The following is a 20,367-nucleotide window of genomic DNA, read 5'->3' on the forward strand; positions in this document are numbered from 1 at the left end:
AGCCACATGAAACAAAAAATGGACGCAATAATGCGCTGGTGGACCAGTGGGCTGTCTGGTTTGTGAGAGACCCTGGGTTCAAATCTCACCTCCAATGCTTATCATTTGTGTGACTTTGGGCAAAGCACTCATCTCTTCTGTTCCTTAATTTCCTCAACCATAAAACAGAGGTGTTGGACTGAGGTCCTTTCTGACTCCACAGTCACAGTCCTGTGAACATACTGCATATGATGTGTCTGCATTTGGGACTGACCCCCTTTCAGGCTGTCAGGTCTGTGAGGGCAGAACTATGTTTTGACCTGAACTTTATCTCTACCCCAGTCCATGTCTGTTGGTTGTTTTTTGTTGCTGACTTTCTCATGTAGCCTCCTAGGTGTCTGATTTGTAATTAAGTGGAGTGTACCTCAGCTGATAAGCCCACTTCCACCCCAGACTATGATCGGGGGGCCCTCCTTGTGTCTGGCTTTGTCTTAGCCTGCCGGTGTGTGTTTCTTCCAGGCCCAGCTTGAAGCCCAGAAGGCAACTCAGGACTTCCAGAGGGCGACCGAGGTTCTCCGTGCTGCCAAAGAGACCATCTCCCTAGCTGAACAGAGGCTCCTGGAGGACGACAAACGGCAGTTTGACTCTGCCTGGCAAGAAATGCTCAATCACGCCACCCAACGGGTAGGAGCCTTGGGGCTTTGCTGATTTCATGCTTTTCTCTGCCTCTCCTTCCCCTTGTCTGATTGACCCAGCCAGATGCCTCCGATGGGGACCCAGTGGCTGCTGCTGTCTTGATGCACAGCAACAGTTTCTACTCCCAAGGGAGTCAGGCCCTCAAGGGGATGTTGCCATAGAGGTAGCATTTCTAGTGGTGCGAGGGCTTTGTACCAAGCATCTGCTGCCTCTGTAGGAACTAAATTCATGCCTGAACGACTGGGTGAAAGACTTTTTTCCTTTCTTCCCTACCATGGCTTGAAGTCCATCAGATTCATGGCCAGACGCTTGGTGGTAGAGGGGAGTGTGGTGAAGGGAGGTCTCCCCCTGCCCTGTTATAGCAGGGTTTGTAGAGCGTGTATGGATCCCCAGGACTGAGGCCAGCCAGAAGGGAACCCTCAAGCCTGGTATTTCCAGGCTTTTTGTCTAGATAGACAGCTAGATAGGGCAGCGGGCACTGTTTATTTGATCCATTCATCCTCTAGAATTAGTCAAGTCAAACTTTTCCCCAACATCTGTGGCTTAGGAGCACAAGTTTAGAGCTCATAGGATCAGAATTACAGATGGGAGCAGTCCTAGAAAGTTTCACTGACTTATCCAAGGTCATACACCCAGGTAAGTAAAGATGTAGGATTTGAATTCAGCTCCTCCGCTCTAAATCTCATCTGCTTTCTTCTATATCGCTATACCCCACTGGCCAACTGCAGCACCGTCCTATGTGATAATAGGAGGAGGAGGAGCAGCTAGCGTTTATATGGTATTTGCTATGGCACTGTGCTAAGTAACAACCTTGGGAGGCAGTGCTATTATTTTATATACGAGGAAACTGAGGCAGACAGAGGCTAAGTGCCTTGCTCAGGGTCACATGGCTAGTAAGTATCTGAGGCTGAATTTGAACGCAGGTCTCCTTCATTCCAGACCCACGAACTATATCGCTGCCCTGGCTGCTGCTCTAGGGACTGTGTGAATGTACTAGTGAGAACAGGCTAAGCAGAAATGAATCTCAGCTGTTGTTGTCCTGCTCTGCTGTGGGCCAGTGGAAAGGAGGCTGCTAGAAACATATAGAAGAAATATAAGTTTATACATGAGGATGGGAGTCGGACCCATGTGGGTTTTATGCTTGTGGCTCTCCACATCTGCCCATCCTGTTCTGATCAGTTGTACGGTTCCTTGGTGGTGCTTTGGGAAGAGCCCCCTGTGCCTCAAGTCAGGAAGAGCTGAGTTCGTATCCTGCCTCAGATGCTCCTGAGCTGTGTGAGCCTGAACACACCTGCCTCAGCCTCTGTTATCTGGAATCACATGAGCTGCCTACTTCACAGGCCTAAATGGGTAATCTGCATAGAGGAGGCCTTATCAACCGTATGTGTCATATAGGTGCACATACACAGGGGTAATGGGTTGGCATAACCCTTCAGTCTTCAGTCCTCCAATTTCTGATGAGGCTCTCCCACCCCAGGAATGGTGTCCTTGGTGGTGGACTCTCACAGTTGTGGGGGCACATCTGGCTGTGAAACTATCATAAACCCTGGGCTAGGAAGAACACTACTAGGTTCCCTACTGGCTGCCCTGATTACCAGAGGAAGGGTTTCAGAGGCAGACAGCTGGGAAAGGGGCTTGATGAATATTCAGTGCATTTGCTTCCAAATGATTCAGAACCACTCCCCCCACCCCCACATGCCATCTGTTTCCCAGCTGACACCCTACTTAGAATGGAGCAGAGTGCAGTGATCGAAAGCAGTCCATCAGTTATTCCAAAATCTGTGATTCCACTCTGTAGAAACAAAACAAAACAAAAAAGCAGGGAGGCGTCTCTCTGCTGGAGATCTTTCAAGAGGCCTTGGGTCTGATGAAGGGATGGGTGGGTGGCAGGGCCTGGCGCTTTCTCCTGAGGCTCTGCCGATGTCCCTTTGATTTTCATTTTTGCTCAGAAATCTCCAGGCTGTCAGGACACGTGTGCCTTTCAATCTGAGTGAATTGGGGGCAGATGTATGCAGGCCTCCCTCTGGGCCAGGTGGCTTCAAGGTGAACCTGGACTGAGGACCGAACTTAGAGACCTGGAGGAAAACAACATAACAAGGCCTCCACCCAGAGACTTTCTTTACTATGTCCCCTGTGGGGTAGTAAAGGAAGAGGGACTGTTAGCACAGTGCAGCAGACCAAACCAGTGGTGTGGTCTCAGTCCTTGATGTGACCAGAGGCCAGTCACTTAGGCCCCTCTCAGTCTCAATTTCCTCCTCTGTAAAATGTAGATCATCAAGTTAAAGCTGGAAAGGACTTCTGGAGTCATGAAATCTAATTCCTGGAAGGCAGCTTGAACAGTGGCAAGAGCACTGGGGTTGGTATCTGAGGGCCTAGGTTTAAATTCTGATTCTCTTACTTGGCTGAATTTGAGCAAGTCCCTTAATGTCTCTTTGTTCCTCCATCTGTAAAGGGAGTGGGATTCGGCTCTATGATTCCCCCTTAAGAGGCAGCTAGGTAATTCAGTGGACAGAGTGCTAGACTTGGAATTCAAAGACCTGAGTTCAAATCCAGCCTCAGATGCTTACTATGTGACCCTGGGCAAGCTTGTCACTCAACTTCTATCTGCCTCAGTTCCACACCCACCTCAGTAGGATAATATTTGTAAAGTGCTTTGCAAAACATTTGTGTTGTATGAATGCTAGCTATTATTATTATTTTCTAAATAGATGAGAATGCCATTTGCACTATCTGCCTCACAGGGTGGTTGTGGGAAGAATTGTGACAGCTGTGATGGCTGAGTGGACACAAGGCTGATCTGAGGGTCAAGAGCACATGGGGGATCATAAGTCTTGTAGACAGGTGGGGTTGAATGCAGAGCCGGCCATGGAGTCTGTGGGACTCTGCCCCAGAGGGCTCCTGAAATTATAAATGGATTGCTGACCTGCTTCAGCGATGGCAGTCTCCAATCTGGGAGACCCCACTGTATATATACACATGTACACGTATGACATATGTATGTGGATACCTGTATATGTACATATAGGATCTCCCTAAAGTCTTAGTGCAGTTGGAAGCTTTAATAACTTCCAACCGCAAAGCTTCAAGTGACGGTAAGACTCTTGGGACACATTGTGTGTGTGTGTGTGTGTGTTTGTGTGTGTGCGCGCGTGTACGTGTGCGTGTATGCGCACGCACTCACAGACATACTTGTATAAAACCTTACACATATACATTTCCCAGTGGTCATTAAAGACAGCCATGCTTTCTGTCCCGCTGTTGGGTGAGTGGTGGCAGCCCCAGTGGCATTTATAGGTGAGGTCAGTAGAGATGATGATGAAGTAACCCAGGTGCGTGGACTCAAAGCCCACTTGTTCCTTGCTCTCTGGTGCAGTTGCCGAGGTCACCCCTGATGCTACAGACTATGTCCTGGGATGGCAGGCTTCCACGCCGTGTGCACCTCAGAGGTGGGGAGCCCTCATGGGCTATCCCCTCACCCTGCTCGCTTTGCTGCTATAGCTAAGTGCTATAGGATGGGAGTCTTTTAACTCTGGGGAATCTGCTCCTTTTGGGGACTGGTGATGGGTAGTGATGTTTTTCCGTAAGTGGAGGGGCAAGGGGCCTTAGTCACACAGGGGCATTGTGACTGTAGACAGGGCTACACTTGCAGGGAGGACCTCCTGGATTCTAATCCTCAGGCATTTCCCAGCTAGTTGGGTGAGCATGGGCAAGTCACCTCCCAGCTCTCAGCTCCAGCATCCTCATCTGTAACAGGGTATGACACCTGTCCTGCCTGTCTCCTGGGGTCGGTGTGAGGCTCAAAGGAGATGCTTGGTTTTGCCAGTGTGAAAGCCCCATGTAAACGTCCAGTGCTGCAGCACACCTGTGTTTATGCCCGCCAGCATTGCAGATGGCCCTTGGCATTTGTGCATGGTCTACAACCTCCCCTGGGGCATCATGTTGTGGTTACTAGGAGAGTAGCTGCAGAATTAGGGCTTTGTTGCTGAGGTGTTTGTTTCCCCAGCTTATTGATCGTAGGATCGGTCAGTGAGCCAGCCAACAAAATAACATCTGAGGACTGGGTGGACAGAGACAGAAATGAAACCTGCCCTAAAGGAGCTCCTGTTCTATGTCTTCAAAATGCTGCATATGTGAGTATATGCAAAAATAAAAGAGGACTGAGCAGCCCTATTAGAGTGTGGGACTGAGCCTGAGAGAGGCAGAGGTAAGGAGAGACAGCATTCCAGGCAGGGGGGACAGCCAGTGCAAAAGCATGGAGTTGGGAGTGTCATGTGCAAGAAGATCAGCTTGGCTGGAGAAGGGACCAGCCTCATTTTACAGGTGAAGAAACTGAGATTTAAGGAGGTGAAGTAATAATAGCAATCATGACTTACGTTTATATGGTATTTTATTACAAATATCTCATTGGATCCTCACAACAACCCTGTGAGGTGGCTGGTGTTATCATGTCCATTTCTTGTTGATTGTTTAAGCCATGTCCAACACTTCACGATCCCATTTGGGGTTTTCTTGGAAAAGATTTGGAGTAGTTGGCCATTTATTCCTCCAGTTTATTTTACAGTTGAGGAAACTGAAGCACAGAGATGAAGTGACCTGCCAAGGGTCCTGCAACTAGTAAGTGTCTGAGCCTGGGTCTGATTTCAGATCTTCCTGATTCTAGGCCCAGCACTTTATCCACTGTCCCACCAGCTGCTTCCAAAGCATAGCATGACAGAGTTGAGATTTGAACCCAGGACCTGTCACCAAGTGCAGCACCCTTTCCACATTGGTCAAGTCCTTCCTCCTGGGGACTTTGGGTTTCCCATGGTTAATGTTAGATCAGTGTTCCCTGAGGACCAAAGAAATTAAATGACTGATTTGGAATAAACTTTGAAAAGACAGAGAGTTTTATCAGTTATAACTGCACTACGTAGCAGACACCGTGCTAAGTGCCCGGGATACAAAGAAAGGCAGAGTGCTTGTGACAGGATGAGGTGAGAGAAGAATGACATGAGAATTCTCCAGGGCTGCCTCTTTCTGTTTTCCATTTATCTCCCCAGTGTGTGGCGTAGTGCTCAGCACGTAGTAGGTACTTCCTTCCTTTGTGGCGTGACTCCCAATGCCGAGCTGCTCCTGAGTACTTGTTAGCGGTCCCCAGAGACAGCTGTGAGTGGGGTGGCTCCACAGTACTGTTGCCACCTCCGTGTTTGGAGCCAGATTTCAAAAATGTGTTTCTGGGTCCAGTTGTTTTAAATTGGCCCCAACACGTCCGTCCTTCCTTCCTTCCTTTCTTCCTCCCTCTCCTTCCCGTCCCTGCAGATTTGCAGGGCTGGGTTCTTTGGATAAAACAATTTTCCTTCCAACATTTGCTGAAAGATGTAGGCCAGAAGGGAAAGGCGATTTGGCAATGCCAAGAGGAGACAGCCAAGTAAGTGAAGGGAAGGGTGGAGAGAAGGTCTCTTCTCCCCTTGCAGGGTGAGGGCATTGACCGAGTCATCCCTAGATTGGCAAGGATGAGGTGGGACAAGAAACTAATGGGCAAAAGCTTTCCCTGACATCAGTCAGGATGCATTTATTAAGTGCCTACTCTGTGCCAGGTACCAGGATGGAAGGCCACACAGAGTCATTGATATGGCATGTTACCTGTGAGGAGATGGGCTGAGGGGCAGACCCTGTAAAAGAGCTGAGGCCCCTGTCAGGGGAGGGAACATTTGGGTGGGAGCTGCCCTCTCCTCCCTCCCTGCACAAAGGTTCTGGCCTGGTCCGCAGGGCCTGACTTTTGCTTTCATTCAGAGCCTGGCTTTTGACTCGGCTTGTTTTCTGACCCTGTATCCTCAGCGCCCAGCACAATGCCTCACCCATACTAGCTACTTAATCAATGCTTGTTGAAGGGGCAGGAGGCCCTTAACTGTTCCAGATGGAAGAGGAAGCTATGGTGGAGTGGGTGGCAGGTCCTGGAGTGAGGAAGCCTCAGACACTTACTAATTGTGACCCTAGGCAGGTCACTTTACCTATGTCTGCCTCCATTGCCTCAACTGTTAATGGGGATTATAGCAGAATCCTGCTGGCAAGGTTGTCCTGAGGTGCTTAGCACACAGCACCTAGTTAGCACCTATAGTTGGTGCTAAATAAAGGCTTGTTTCCTTTCTTGGTCTGGGCACACTGAGTTTTGGTAACACTCCCGCCAGTCATCTTCTCTGGAGAGGAGCCTGACACACATCAGTTTGCTTTCATGGGCCTGGGGCCAGAAGGAAGCTGGATGGCTGTTTTTTCCTCCTGCTGGACCTGGTCAGACCAGGAGTTGGGGGGGGGGGCAGGAACAGAAGGTCTGGGATGCACCCCTGAAGGGTGATTTTAAAATGTACAGATGGCCCCTATTCCCTGTTCTGGAGGCCTCTGCCTGGGTGTGCCTGGCTCCGTCTGCCAGAGACCAGAGCATGTAAACACATGGGACACAGCTGTGAGGAATCAGGGGGTGTGATGGACTACATGCTGGACTGGAGTCAGGAAGACCCAGTTGTCCTACTGAGGAACTCTAGATACTGATGTTCAGCATTGCTGATGCTAGCTGTGTCCTTGGGCACATCACTTAACGGCTGCCTGCCTCTGTTTCCTCATCTGTAAAATGGGCATAATGATAGCACCTTCCTCACATGTTAGCTATGAGGATAAAATAATAGTTACAAAGCATTAGCACAGTGCCTGGCACAGAGATGTTAGCTGTCAGGACGATTTCTCTCCTGTCCACAGCCATTTATTCTCAGGCTGTTCAAGTCCTGCCTCTAACATTTACTGGCCCTGTGGCCCTGGGCAGGTCACTTAGACTTTCTGAGCCTCAGTTGCCCCATCAATAAAATGAGGATAACAGTACCCACCGGGCTTATCTGCCAGCATGCCACAAGCCTTGATTTAGTCCCTGTTGTGTGCTAGGCATGAAGGTGACAAGAACAGTCGCACTGGGGAAGGCAGCGGGTAGGTCTGTAGGTAGATATGGAATAAATAACACTTGATTAGGGGAGGGGGAATCGGGCAAGGCCTCATGGAGAAGGCTCCTGAAGAGCCTCGAGGGGAGCTTGGTGGTTTGCTCGTTCATCTCCCTCTTTTTCCGGTAAGGAGGCCAGTTGGGTCAGAACGTGGTGTGTGAAAGGGGTGTCTGGTCCTGTCCTGCACAGACAGGTGTGGACCAGATGGGAAGGGTATTGAAGGCCAAACTATTGGCCAGAGTTTCAGAGAAGTTCAGGAAGATGGTGCCTGGAGCACTTGGCAAACCTGAAGGTGCTATGTCAACGTAGGTTGTTGGTTGTTGTGGAAGGGAAATGTGGGGACTGCTTAATTTGGGGGCATCCAGTGGTCTGGTTGTGCTCCACAGTAGCTGGAGGTTTCTGGACTGCCATTAGCTTTCTGTGGATGTTGGGGGCATGGGGAAGGGAGGGAAGGAGAGGGAACAAGCTGATTTCTTGCAGTTGTCTTCTGTTGTTCTGGTTCCATTTCCTTCTGAGCAAAGATCAAGTTCACTTTCGTGCATTTGTACCTCTTCTTGCTGGCTTTTGAGAAGCCAAGGCACATAGTAGGAGCTTGATAAATATTTGTGGATTTATTGATGGATCCTGCTGGTGGCAGGATCCAGAGGAGATTCAGAGGATGGAGGCAGGGGTGGAGTGCAAACACCAGACTGATTTCCCATTGACCATCTCATCAACTTTCTCAGAGACAAAGCTGTAGTTTTATCAGTGTGGGGAATTGCTGGATTTAGAGTACGGAGACCTGAGTTTGAAGGACCCGTGTTAGTCTTTCTATCTGTAAAATGAGGGCATTGTTCTAGGTAATTATTCCAGGACCTTCAGGGTCCCCCAGCTCTAAAATCTAAGGTTCTTCTACCAAAACAAAGGCCAATCTGAACGAGACAGGGATTGCTGAGGGGCACAGACAGGGCTGAGCCCAGGCCTCTCTGACTCATGGCCCTTTGATCCACCTGCTAAATGATGCGGCCTCTGTTGTCTCAAAGAAAATGCTGAAAAACAACACCTGCCCACCCTCTGCACATCCTGCTGACTGCTCTCCAGCATTCATTGTTAGAGATGTTAGATGCCGCACTCCTTCCTTCCTCCCAGTGCTCTCTGTTCCTGACCCCTGACTCTTCCTGTTTCCCTCTTTGGCTGTTTCTCCCACCCCACCCTTTCAGTCTCAGACCACTCCACCCATAGCATACTCCTGACACCAGGCTTTGGACTGAGGATTTCTCTGGTTGCCTAGGAAATGTCACCAAGGCAACCTATGCAGACTCTTCTCCCACAGGACCCAAAACAAATGCTGCATCTTTTTGGAGAGTTCCTCCTTGTCTCCTATGGAATCCCTGAGCTGGAAGGGACCTTTGAGGCCATTTAGTGTACCCCACACCTGAGCCATGTCCTCTCTGAAGTATCCATCCTCGATACAGAGGTAAATGAGCCTGTGCTGAGTCTGAGTGTGGCCACTGATTCCATTCTCTGGGCCAGCAGCTCTTCCCTGTGCTGGCTTTTCCTATATTTGCAGTCGGCTGTCTGTCCCCTCCTTCCCAAGTAGCCTAAGCATTCCTCCTCCTCCTCAGAGTCCCTCAGCAGCATGATCTGCAGGGTCTTCCCCCAGCTTTGCACCCCTCCTCCTCCCCCAGAATGGGTCACCCTGCTCCAGACGAACTCTGCCCATGGCAGTGATCTGCCGAGTGGTCCCTTCCCCTGTCTGGACACGAGGCTGCTTGTATAGCAGCCCAAGTTTACATTAGTTCTTTTGGCTGTGACATCTCACTGTTAACTCATATTGAGCTTGAGGTCCATTGGAAACTACCAGATCTTTTTCCAGGTGTGATCTAAAACCTTCTGTGGCTGTTTGTTGCCTGAACTGTTGTAATAACTTAGTTGGTCTCCTTGCCCCTCCCTCTAATTCAGGGGTTCTTAATCTGGAGTACATTAATTTTTTTAAAAATTTTGATGATTGTATTTCAATATCATTGGTTTCCTTTTGATTCTGAATTTAAAAATAACATTATTCTGAGAGGAGGGGGATCCCTAGGTTTTGCCAGGCTGACTGCCAAAGGAGCCCATGACACCAAAAAGGTCAGAAACCTCCATATTGTGTGTACCTTCACAGTACTAAGCCTTTATCCTGTCATTTAAGGCTTTCTATAGCTGGGCTCCATCTTGCCTGTCCAGTATTACTTCCTTCTCTTTCCCTTTCATCCTATGTGGTGTAGTGGAAAGGATGCTTACTTTGGTCTTAGAAACCCGGTTTCATCTCCTGCCCCTTCCACTTATTACCTGGATGACTTTAGGCAAAGCACTCAAACTCTGGGCCTCAGTGAACTGGATGGCCTCTTAAAGTCCATTCTAGGTCTAAACCCCTGACCCTGGTGGCTGTTCCCCCCTCATCTTGCCCAACGTGACCTTAATGCATCCGTGCCTCTCCCACAAAGCCCAAGCGCACCCTCCTGGAGCGATTTCTCCCTCCTCCAGCTTTCTTAGAGTTTTCCATTGTAATATCTCTTTTTCCCGTCCCTATCACAGTCTGTTCTGCATTATACTTATTGCACACTTGTTAGCGCAGACCTTCATCCTAAGTTCCCTGAGGGAAGGGACAACTCTCTCCTTTTCTCCATCTGTTTTTCTTTCTTTCTGTAACAATAATAACATTTATAGAATGCCAGATACTGTGCTAAGCGCTTTACAAAGGTGATCTAATTTGACTCTTACAACACTGTGAGGTAGGCAATATTATTGTCTCCATTTTTCAGTTGGGGAAACTGAGGCAGACAGGTTAAGAGACTTGCTCAAGGTCACACAGATATTAAGCATCTGAGTCAAGATTTGAACTTGGGTCTTCCTGATTTAAGGCTCAGTGCTCCATCTACCATCCAGGTGTCTAATGTCTCTGTTTCTCTCTTTCTGTGTGTGTGTGTGTGTGTGTGTGTGTGTGTGTGTGTGTGTGTGTGTGTGAGAGAGAGAGAGAGAGAGAGAGAGAGAGAGAGAGAGAGAGAGAGAGAGAGAGAGAGAGAGAGAGAGAGAGAGAGCGAGCACACAGGGAAAGGTCACTTGAGGAGGGTGATGTTGGAGCAGGGTCCTGAAGGAACTAGTGTTAGTGGAATTGAATGCTATAGGAATCTGGGAGATGAAATACTTTGGACTATTGGGGTGCTTAGTTTATAAAGTATTTTTTGGGAGTTTGATGTGGAATCACAGTCTGGATCACTGGTGTGTCAGGCTGGATGCAGCAGGTGTGCTGTTGAAAGCCTGTGTCTACATTCGTGGCCCGGTGCCCTCGAGCAGAGCATCTATCCTTTGTGTAGCTTATTTTTGTACCATGTTACTGCTGTGTTGTCTCCCCCTTTAGATCAGGAGCTCCTTGAGGACAGGGACAATCTTTTGCCTCTCTTTGTATCCCCAGTGCTTAGCATAGTGCCTGGCATGTAGTCGATGCTTAGTAAATGTTTATCAATTGCTTATAAAAGATGAAGAGACAGAAACAATAAAACAGTAAAGAGTCAGTAAAGACTGAAACATGGAACAATAGTAACTATGAAAGGTACTGCTCTCAGGGAGACTACGGTCCACTGAGGCAGGCAAGGGTGCTTATAGAAGCATATACAGAATTTATAGAAAATAAATGTAAAGTGAATCGTAGCTTTTAGAGGTGGAAGAACTATTAGAAGCCATCATGCCTAGACCCCTTCATTTTACAGACTCATCAGAGGCAAGGAGAGGTTTGGGGACTCGCCCAGTTACAAACTTGGTAAAAAACACCCCAGCTACACAGCTTGGCCGTGGTTGGAAGGAGAGGGTTCCCTTGGACCTCAGGGCAGGGCTGGGGTCGGAAAACTGTGCAGTGCAAGGGGAAGCAGCTCAGCTGGTCAGCTGGGGGAGGGGAAGTGAGCCTTTCTTTCCCCACAGGTTTTTCAATGGGGCCTTCTGAAATTGTCCCCAGTGAGTTCTCAGAGTGATCTAACTTCCTCTTGGCTCCCCCAGGGAAATCTCAGAGTTTGCTCATCAGTCAAACCCCTTCCTCTACTTGGTAGGCAAGTTTTGTACACCCCTTTGGGTAAAACCAGAGCTCATCCCGCCCCCAAATCCATTTTCTACTGATTAGATTGTAGTCTGCTGAATTTCCTAGTGATTTAAATGACCCAAGAGAGAGGTCCTGTGAGGGGCAGAGTGCTAGACATGGAGTTAGGAAGAACCTTATTATTGAAGCGGCCAACTGGTGAACTGGAAGGAGGAGGAGGAAGATCCAAGTTCTAATCCTACCTCAGAGATTAGCTAGCTAATGACCTGGGCAATGCTAGCTGTGACCTGGGCAAGTTAGTGAATTTCTCTCAGCCTCAGTTTCCTTCTCTGTAAAAACAGCATGAAGTGAGTGCCTGTCTCACCTAGTGATTGTGAGGATCAAATGAGATAAAGTGTGCAATCAGACTTAATGTGTTTAGTTGTTTCTGACTCTGTGACCCCAATGGGGGTTTTCTTGGCAGAGATACTGGAGTGGTTTGCCATGCCCTACTCCAGCTCATTTTATAGATGAGGAAACTGAGGCAAACAGGGTCACACAGTGTCTGAGGCCAGATTGGAGTTTAAACCTTAAAGTAGTCAATAAGTTAATACTATTAGCTATGGCACCATTGTTAATACATCTTCTAACGTCAATTTAGTCATCCATAAAAATGGGATTAATAATAGCCATAGAACCTCACAGTATTATTGGGAGGTTCAAATGAGATAGTCACCATAAAGCACAAACTTTAGAGTTTACATAAATGTCCGTTGTCATGGTCAGCTCATGACCTACCTCCTCACTCAAATGGGGAGATTCAGAGCAGGGGATGAAGCCCCATGAGGCTAAATAGCCAAACACATATGGTAAGTGGCAGAACTAGAATGTGAGCCCACATCTTCTTACTACAAGTCTAGTAAGAAATCAGAGCTGAAGACTGGGGCTAGGGGGTCTTAAAATCATGTTTACTTTTCCACTTTGTGGCCCTTTCTTCAAGGAGAGGACAGACCAGCCAATAAGTTACTGGTCTCATTCATAATAATAGCTAGCATTTGGCTAGCACTTTAAAGTTTGTGAAGGGCTGTATGCATATTATTTACAACAGTCCTGTTTTACAGAAGAGGAAACTGAGGCAAACAGGATTAAGTGACTTGCTCCAGGTCACACAGCTAGTAAGTGTTTGAGGCTGGATTTGAACTCAGGCCTTCCTGATTCCAGGGAGGTGCTCCATTCATTCACTGTGCCACCTAGTTGCCTGGAGTTAGGAAGCCTTACATTTAGAGGTTTTGTGACCTTAACCTCTGTTTACCTCAGTTTCCTCAACTGTAAAATGGAAATAACAGCCCCTATCACAGGGTTGTTGTGAGGATTAAGAGATAATCATTTAGCACAGTGACCAGCACATAGTAGGCACTCTGGAACGCTTTCTGAGCCTGACACTCTACCCATGACACCCTCTAGCTATCTTAATTTAGCCGCCAGAAGGGAGTTATAGCCTATGCCTGACCAAGAGTCCCTTGTACAATGACCCTAACAAGTAGCCCTTATCTGAGTACATCCCCGCCCCCTGGGAGAATGTACGATCCTTGCTGGCAGGGACTGGTTTCGTTTTCTCTTTCTGAGCACAGCAGAGTGTCCCGAAGCACGGAGTAATGACTTACTGAATTGAGTGGTTGTTCCAGCCTCTACCTGATCATTTGTGATAGAGGAACCCTGGATGCTTTCCCAGTAAGACCTGAGATGAAGGCAGGCTGGAAGCTTGCCCCCTTTCTCTGTCACTTGGCATAGCACAGTAAGTGCTGTAGCAAGAAGACAAGAACCAGAAATTAAAGGGAAAAGTCTCAGTACAGAGGAGTAAGGTCAGAGCAATAGACATTTATCAGGTGTTAGCCTATGTGTTAATGTGTGTGTTAGGCTATGTGCTACTGTGTGCTAAGCAAAAAAAGAAGGGCAAAACCAGGTCCCTGCCCTCAAGGAGCTCCCATTTCAATGGGGGAGAGAAAATTTAACAACTGCATGTATGTAAGAGATATGAGAGTGTAAATGACAGGTGGTAATCTCAGAAAATACTAACAGGGAAAGGAGGCCTTCTGCAGAAAGAAGGTGCGATTTGAGCTGTGTCTCCAAGGGGGCCAAGAGGCCGAGATGAGGAAGGAAGAGTATTCTTTCATCCAGAGGAGACAAAATTACTTCTATTTGCATATGATAAGCAGGGGACACATGTTACACTAGGACTAGATTAGGGGACTGGCAGGTTTTCATAAATACATTCGGTGGCAGCCTACATCTTTGGAGTCACACAGTTGATTGACAGGTACACAGACTACAAGAACCCACTGTGCTTTTGACTGACTGCTTTAAAAAAAGAAGAGCCAAATGCAGCTCTAAAGGCTTTCTTCCAACAAGGCATCTCTCCTGCACATGTCAAAATCATACAAGAATCCTTTAAGATGGAACATTAGAGGTGACCTTGTTTGACAAGGAGGAATAAGATGGGGAGATGCATACCCAATAGCAGCCTTCACCACTTTATGTGGGATTTCCAACAGTCCAAAATTGAAGAAAAGTTCTTATATAGAGGGTGCTGAGGTCCATTAAATGCTACTCTTTGCAGATTATGTTCTGCAGATTAAAGAAGTTATTTCAGAGTCTTCTAAGGAATCTCATTATCCATCCAAGAAAAACCAAGGAGATAAAGAATGCCTATTGTCCAAACTATGATATGTAGTTTAATAGATAACCCACAAGGAATGCATATTGCAGAAGGGAAATGACAGAGAAGTGTGAACGATATAGAAAAGGGAAAAGAGCCATAGGCCTGTCAAAAATGAAGGATAACTTGGTGGACAGCTCGCATGCTCCATGAGTGTCCCATCCACATGATGTTAAATGACCTAGAAGGCTTCCAGCAAGTTGGGTGGACTGTGAAGTGGATTCATAAGAACACATGACCATAGCCCAGCGCCTCTTACACAGCAGGCACTTAGTAAGTTCTTGTCTTAATGATTGACAAGAATGAGACAGGATAGGTAGGTATGATTGGGTTTTGATCTGTATGGCTAGAGGGAGCCCAAGATGAGAATAGACTGATGGGGTATTGAAATGTGTGAAGATTTACCCAGAAAACCCTAGTGAGTCAGTGAAAAAAACTAATAGAAATAATTAATGGTTTTATCAAAGGAACCAGCTGAGAACTAAATTTACAAAAATGTTTAGCTTTTTTGTATATTATCAACAAAATCCAGGAGACAGAAAAACAGAATCCACTTCTCCTCTGGTTGATGGTCTCTAGTGGAGGTGGGGTGGTGAGGGGAGTGGAACCCTGCACTTCTGGAGGCAGCCCATTCTGTGCTTTGTTAGGAAGTTTTTCTCATAGCAAGGCTGAATTATCCTCCTTGTAGCTTATAACATCATAGCTTCAGAACTGTCCTTCAAGCTGTAAAGTGCAAACCTGAGATTCCTTTGAACCTAGATCCAGGGAACAGGGTCTGGCACATAGTAGGTGCTGAATCAGTGCTTGTTGATTTTATCACCACATGGCATCTTACCCCACCTAGTTTGAAACTGAGGAAAACAAGTCTACTCCTTCCACATAACAGCCCCTCAGATACTTGGAAACAGATACAGAATCTCAGTAAGAATTAATCACTTGGCCTCTGTCTGACATTTCATAATTGAGAATTGGGTTAGGGAGAACTGGTTCCCCAGGGCATGATTGCCTCCCTCCACTGGGAGGCAGCTAGGTAGAGCAGTAGGTAGAAAGGTCAAATGTGACCTCAGACCCATAATTATTAGCAGTGTGATAAGCTGGCTGTCACCCTACCTCAGTTTTTTCGGCTGTAAAATGGTAATAATCATGCCTATCTCAGAAGAGTTATTCTGAGGATCAAAATGAGATACTTGTGAAATGCTCAACACAGTACCTAGCACATAGTAGGTGCTGAATCAATGCGTGTTCCTTTCCCCATGGATAAAACTAAATCCTGAGCCAGTAAAACAAGGGACAAGACCGTATAACTATGGTGTCCTTTCCCTTACCCTTTGAGAACCAGCCTGAACAGCTTAATTTCAAATGCATTGAGGACTAGGGCCATTCTCTACTGGCCCCCCCTTCTGAGAATTTAAAACACATTTACACGGACCACAGCCAGATTTTCCAGCAGATCTGAGATGCAGGGTACAACTTCTCCATGATGACACAGTAGCATATGGCATTAGATTGGTGCTTCTGTTTATGCAGAGCCCTAGAATACCATAAAACAGTAAAATTGACAGCCACGTGAAGGAGATGACATGCTGTCCAAGTGTTTGTAGAAGGGACTGGTGGGGGTGTTTAGCCTGGAGAACAGGGGACTTGGAAAGGACCATGATAGCTGGCTGCAGGTATCTCCAAGACTGTCACAAGGAAGAAGGATTAGGATTATTTCCCCTGGCTCTACAGGGCAGAACTAGGGACAATAGATGGATGGTATGGGGAAGGCAGATCCTGGTTCTACGTCAAGGGAAACATACCACAAATGTGAACTATCTTGAAGTGGAATTCACTTCCTGGGGAAGGGGGAGGTAGGGCAGCCTGTGTCCCCTTATCTGAATGAATGCTGAAGGGCCCATTGTCAGGGATGCTATAATATTGGTGGCTGGACCAGGTAACTGCACAGGCCCCTTCCACATCTAAGATGCTTCAGATTCTCTGAACCAAATAGATGGTACTTTTGTTGCCTGGTGTCTCATCTTAACAAATGAGATCTAGAAAGTTGTAAAAACACTCACTAATGGGCTCCTGGGGATTAGAAAGTCCTTCATTTTGTGCTTAGTATAATATGTGAGGGTAGGGATGTGTTTTGGAACATGGGGCAAGGCTGTGGTTTTTCAGAGATAAATAAGGGTTGAATTTCTTGTTAATGTTTTTTGGTTTATTTCAAGAGTTCTTCCTGCACTAGGATCTGTGGACCTTGTTAAAGGGGAACCACAACAGAGTGCCTGCTGGACCCGCGGTCTGGAAGACCCACATTCAGATCCTGCCTCAGATATTTAACAGCTGTGTGACTTTAGGCAGGACCCTTAACCACTGTCTTGTTTCCTCATCTCTAAAATAGACATTATAATAGCACCTGCCTCTCAGGGAATAACAGCAATAGTAAAATATTATTTTGAGAAAGGGTCAGGGGTTCTTCAGGATAAATTGAGATATTTGCAAACCGTAGACATAAATGCTGTTATTATTGTTTTAAATATTTTGATAACTATTTTAACATAACTGATTTCACCTACAATCGTGTATTTTATTTTGTGCATTTAAAAACCTTCAGAGAAGGTGTCCGTCAGCCTCACCAGACACTGCTGATGGGGTCTGGGACAAAAAAAGGTTAAGAACCTCCTCCTTTTTTATTACTGAAACTGAAATACACAATACGAAAAGAAACATTATAAACTTAAATATATAAGAAAAAAGCATGTTGTGCACAGCAGAATATAAGAGGATTCAGAATATACAGCAATGAATTTCCATTTCAAGAAAGCCTCTATAATAATGCATTGTGTTGAGAGCTGTCTTGTTGTTGCTTTGTTAAGAATCCATTTTTATCTGACTGGTTAAGTTTTGAGCCTGGTTAAGAGAAGGAAATGTTTTTCCTCTACTGAGGATTGGGATGAAGAGAGACGTAGGGTTGGGGTTAGAGTGATACATTTTAAAAGAGAAAACATTTCCTTTAAGTTTTTTTCTAAGATACATTTATTGTAAGACCTGTGGGAACAACTAAAGAGGTTACACCTAATTGTTGTATTTCCTGATTTTTAACTGCTACTTCTTAACCAAAGAGCTTGTATTGATAGGCTTATCACTTAGATCACAATGTTAAGGCACTGACATGCCAGGACAAGAAGGAAATAGTTCTTGCTGTCAGGAAACTTGACTTTCTTGTAGAGGAAGGCAGTTCACAGTATACATCTATAAGGTATTCTAGAAGTTTTAAGTTATTTAAGAGACTTTTGGAATACCACGTAAGTGTAGAAAGAATGGTACAAAATGAATAGTAATTGTAGCAGCTTTTATCCAGTGCTTTAAGGTTTGCAGAATGCATCACAAATATCTCATTTCATCTTCACCACAACCCTGCGAGATAAGTGTTGTTCCCAATTTACAGGTGAGGAAATGGAGGCAGAGATTAAGTGACTTGCCTAATGGTGTCTGGGGCCAGGTTTTAATTCGGATCTTCCTTACTTCAAGGCCATTACTCATTCATTGAACCACCTAGCTGCCTTAGTTTTCAGGAGGACACTGGTAGCTGGAGGTCTATGATGGTGAGGATAACTGTCATGTACAGATGCCGTCTACGTCTTGGAATATTTGCAAAACACTTTGTATTATCTCGTATGATGCAAAAGTCCCATGTGGTGGATACTTGTCAAATACATTTTGGTGATAAGGAAACTGAGGCTCAAAGAGGATAAATGACTTGAACCTAGTAATTCAAAGCCAGCCCTTCCTGATTCCCATCCAGCATCCCATTCACTAAGTCTAAAACAAGTTGGTTTAGGATCATGCAGGTTTTCTCTCCTTCTCTTGCTAAACATTTGGGGGCATTCTGAGGAGGTAACAGCATTCAGTTCCAAGAAACTCTGAGAGTTTCTCATGTGCTCTGTCTGTGCTGGTCCCAGCCTCAATACCAACCCCACCTATACAAGGGAGTTCCTACTTCATCAGTGTTTGTTGTCATGCCCCAGTCTATCTTGACTAGGCAGTTTCAAATACTGATAAGGAGGGGATAAAGGGGAAAAATCTTGTGAGGTTTTTTTTGGAAGCTATATTAAAAAAAAATCTGCCCACTGGTCTGGAAGTAGACTGCTGTGGAAAACAGTATTCTAAGTGGCCAGACAACCATGGGGCCCTGGGAACTGAACCTTCTTGTCTGTCACCTGAAGGTCATGGAGGCTGAGCAGACCAAGACAAGAAGTGAACTGGTGCACAAGGAGACAGCGGCCAAGTACAATGCTGCCATGGGCCGCATGAGACAGCTGGAGAAGAAGTACAAGAGAGCCATCAACAAATCCAAGTAAGTCTGTGGCAGCAACAGGGCCTGCTGGTGTAGCCTGTGGCAGGCTGTGCGACCTCCCTGAGGGCCAGCTGGTAGACACAGAAGGAATGATAGGGAGGATGGGCATTGGGATGTTTGATACGTCATTAACGTACTTCATGGGGTCATAGATCTTGAGTAGAAGAGCCCTTACTGGCCAGCTAGTCCAGTCCCCTCATTTTACAGTTGAGGGATCTAAGGATTAAGAGGTGGTTATAGCTAAGAAGTGTGTGGCAGCATCTGGACCTGTCTTCCTAACTTCAAGTCCAGTGTTCTCTCCATAGCACTAGGGCTTCTGATGCCTGAGGAGCAGGAAGTTCATTTTTATTATAAACAGATGCCTTTGGAATGTCAGTTTTTTGCTATACCATATCATGGGGAGGAGGTATTGCTCAGATGTTACTCAATTCTGGTGAGTCTCTTTCTCTCTTAGCTATGGATCAGGGTTATAACTTGAGAAATAGTTACCCTGGCTAGGAAAGTGAACCTCAATGTCCGAAGGTAAAGGGGGTGGTGGTAAAGGGTATTGTGAGACTAGATGGTTGATTCCAGGCATTTAGCACTGGCCGGCCTCTTCTCCTCCTGGTGGTTGTTGGTCAGGGGCCAAGGTGGGAGTGGAGGATGGGGAAGTGATTTCGCTAGCTCAGTAAGGTGTTTCTGGGTTCTTGCCTTGGAACCAAAGGCTGCCTCTAACCTTACCAGCATCTGTAGTCTCAAATAACTTCTCCAGTACCCAGCATTCAAAAAAGGCCTGTAAAACACCCTTTGGAGTTACTGTGGTCATGGTAACAAATTTTCCTTTCCTTTGGTTTTCTGCAGACCTTATTATGAACTCAAGGCCAAGTACTATGTCCAGCTGGAGGTATGTGTGCTGTGCCGTCTTCTCTCTGTTGCTAAGATTCCTTTAGATTGCACACTTTCGTTGTGTCCACTGGGCATGTTTCAGATAGATTAACTTGTCTGCTGTACTTGGGGGAGGGTGATAATGGAAGGACCTGTTTTTAATAGAGCAGCTCAGGAGAGTCTCAGTGGATTCTGGGCAATTTCTAAGACCCCTCTAAAGATGCCCTTGGTGGGTCTCTACATAATATGAAGGACTGAGAGGCTGGAGGCTGTGCTCAGAGAGGTGCTTCAGGGCTCCTGTGTGGGCTTCCCTTCTGCTGTGATTCACCAATTTTCTAGTTTTTAAGCCTGTACTTTGCCAGCACCTCTCAGAAGGTATTGGGGGAGGGCTCTGGATAATGTCATCTAGTCAATAAAACAGTTGGTGACAGTTCATTCAGCAAACATTTAGAGCAAAGGCACTTAGCATACAAAGAGGAATGTGAAGCAGCCTCTGCTCTTGAGTAATTTAGGTTCTACAAAATACTGGATGGGACAGATACTGAGGAGTTAGAGTGGAGTATGGAAGAAACAGAACAGGGTTTTTGCAGGGGGCAGCACTTGAGCAAAGCATCAAAGAGAGCTGGGAACCAAGAGGAGTATATCTCAAGAATGAGGAACAGACTCTAGGCATGGGGTCAGGAGACTGGGAAAGTCAGGGATCAGAGTGAAGGTCCTTGATTTCTATGTGAAAATGTCTTTAAAATAACTCTCCACATTTAGGGCAGGAAAGTGTTTTGAGTTT

General features: G+C 46.4%; 1 protein-coding gene across 4 annotated transcripts in view; it reads left to right on the forward strand.

Moving 5' to 3' along the window:
- The window catches only part of SH3BP5 (SH3 domain binding protein 5), an 82,776-nt gene that overhangs the window by 57,934 nt on the left and 4,475 nt on the right, over positions 1-20,367 (forward strand). For all 4 annotated transcript variants that reach the window (XM_072651295.1, XM_072651294.1, XM_072651296.1 and 1 more), the window contains 3 exons: positions 499-663; positions 18,589-18,719; positions 19,560-19,602. In XM_072651295.1, the coding sequence (XP_072507396.1) occupies positions 499-663; positions 18,589-18,719; positions 19,560-19,602 (339 nt within the window). The remainder of the gene's footprint in view (positions 1-498; positions 664-18,588; positions 18,720-19,559; positions 19,603-20,367) is intronic.

The sequence above is a fragment of the Notamacropus eugenii genome, chromosome 3 (genome assembly GCF_028372415.1).
Source record: "Notamacropus eugenii isolate mMacEug1 chromosome 3, mMacEug1.pri_v2, whole genome shotgun sequence".
In the NCBI taxonomy this organism is placed as follows: Eukaryota; Metazoa; Chordata; class Mammalia; order Diprotodontia; family Macropodidae; genus Notamacropus; species Notamacropus eugenii.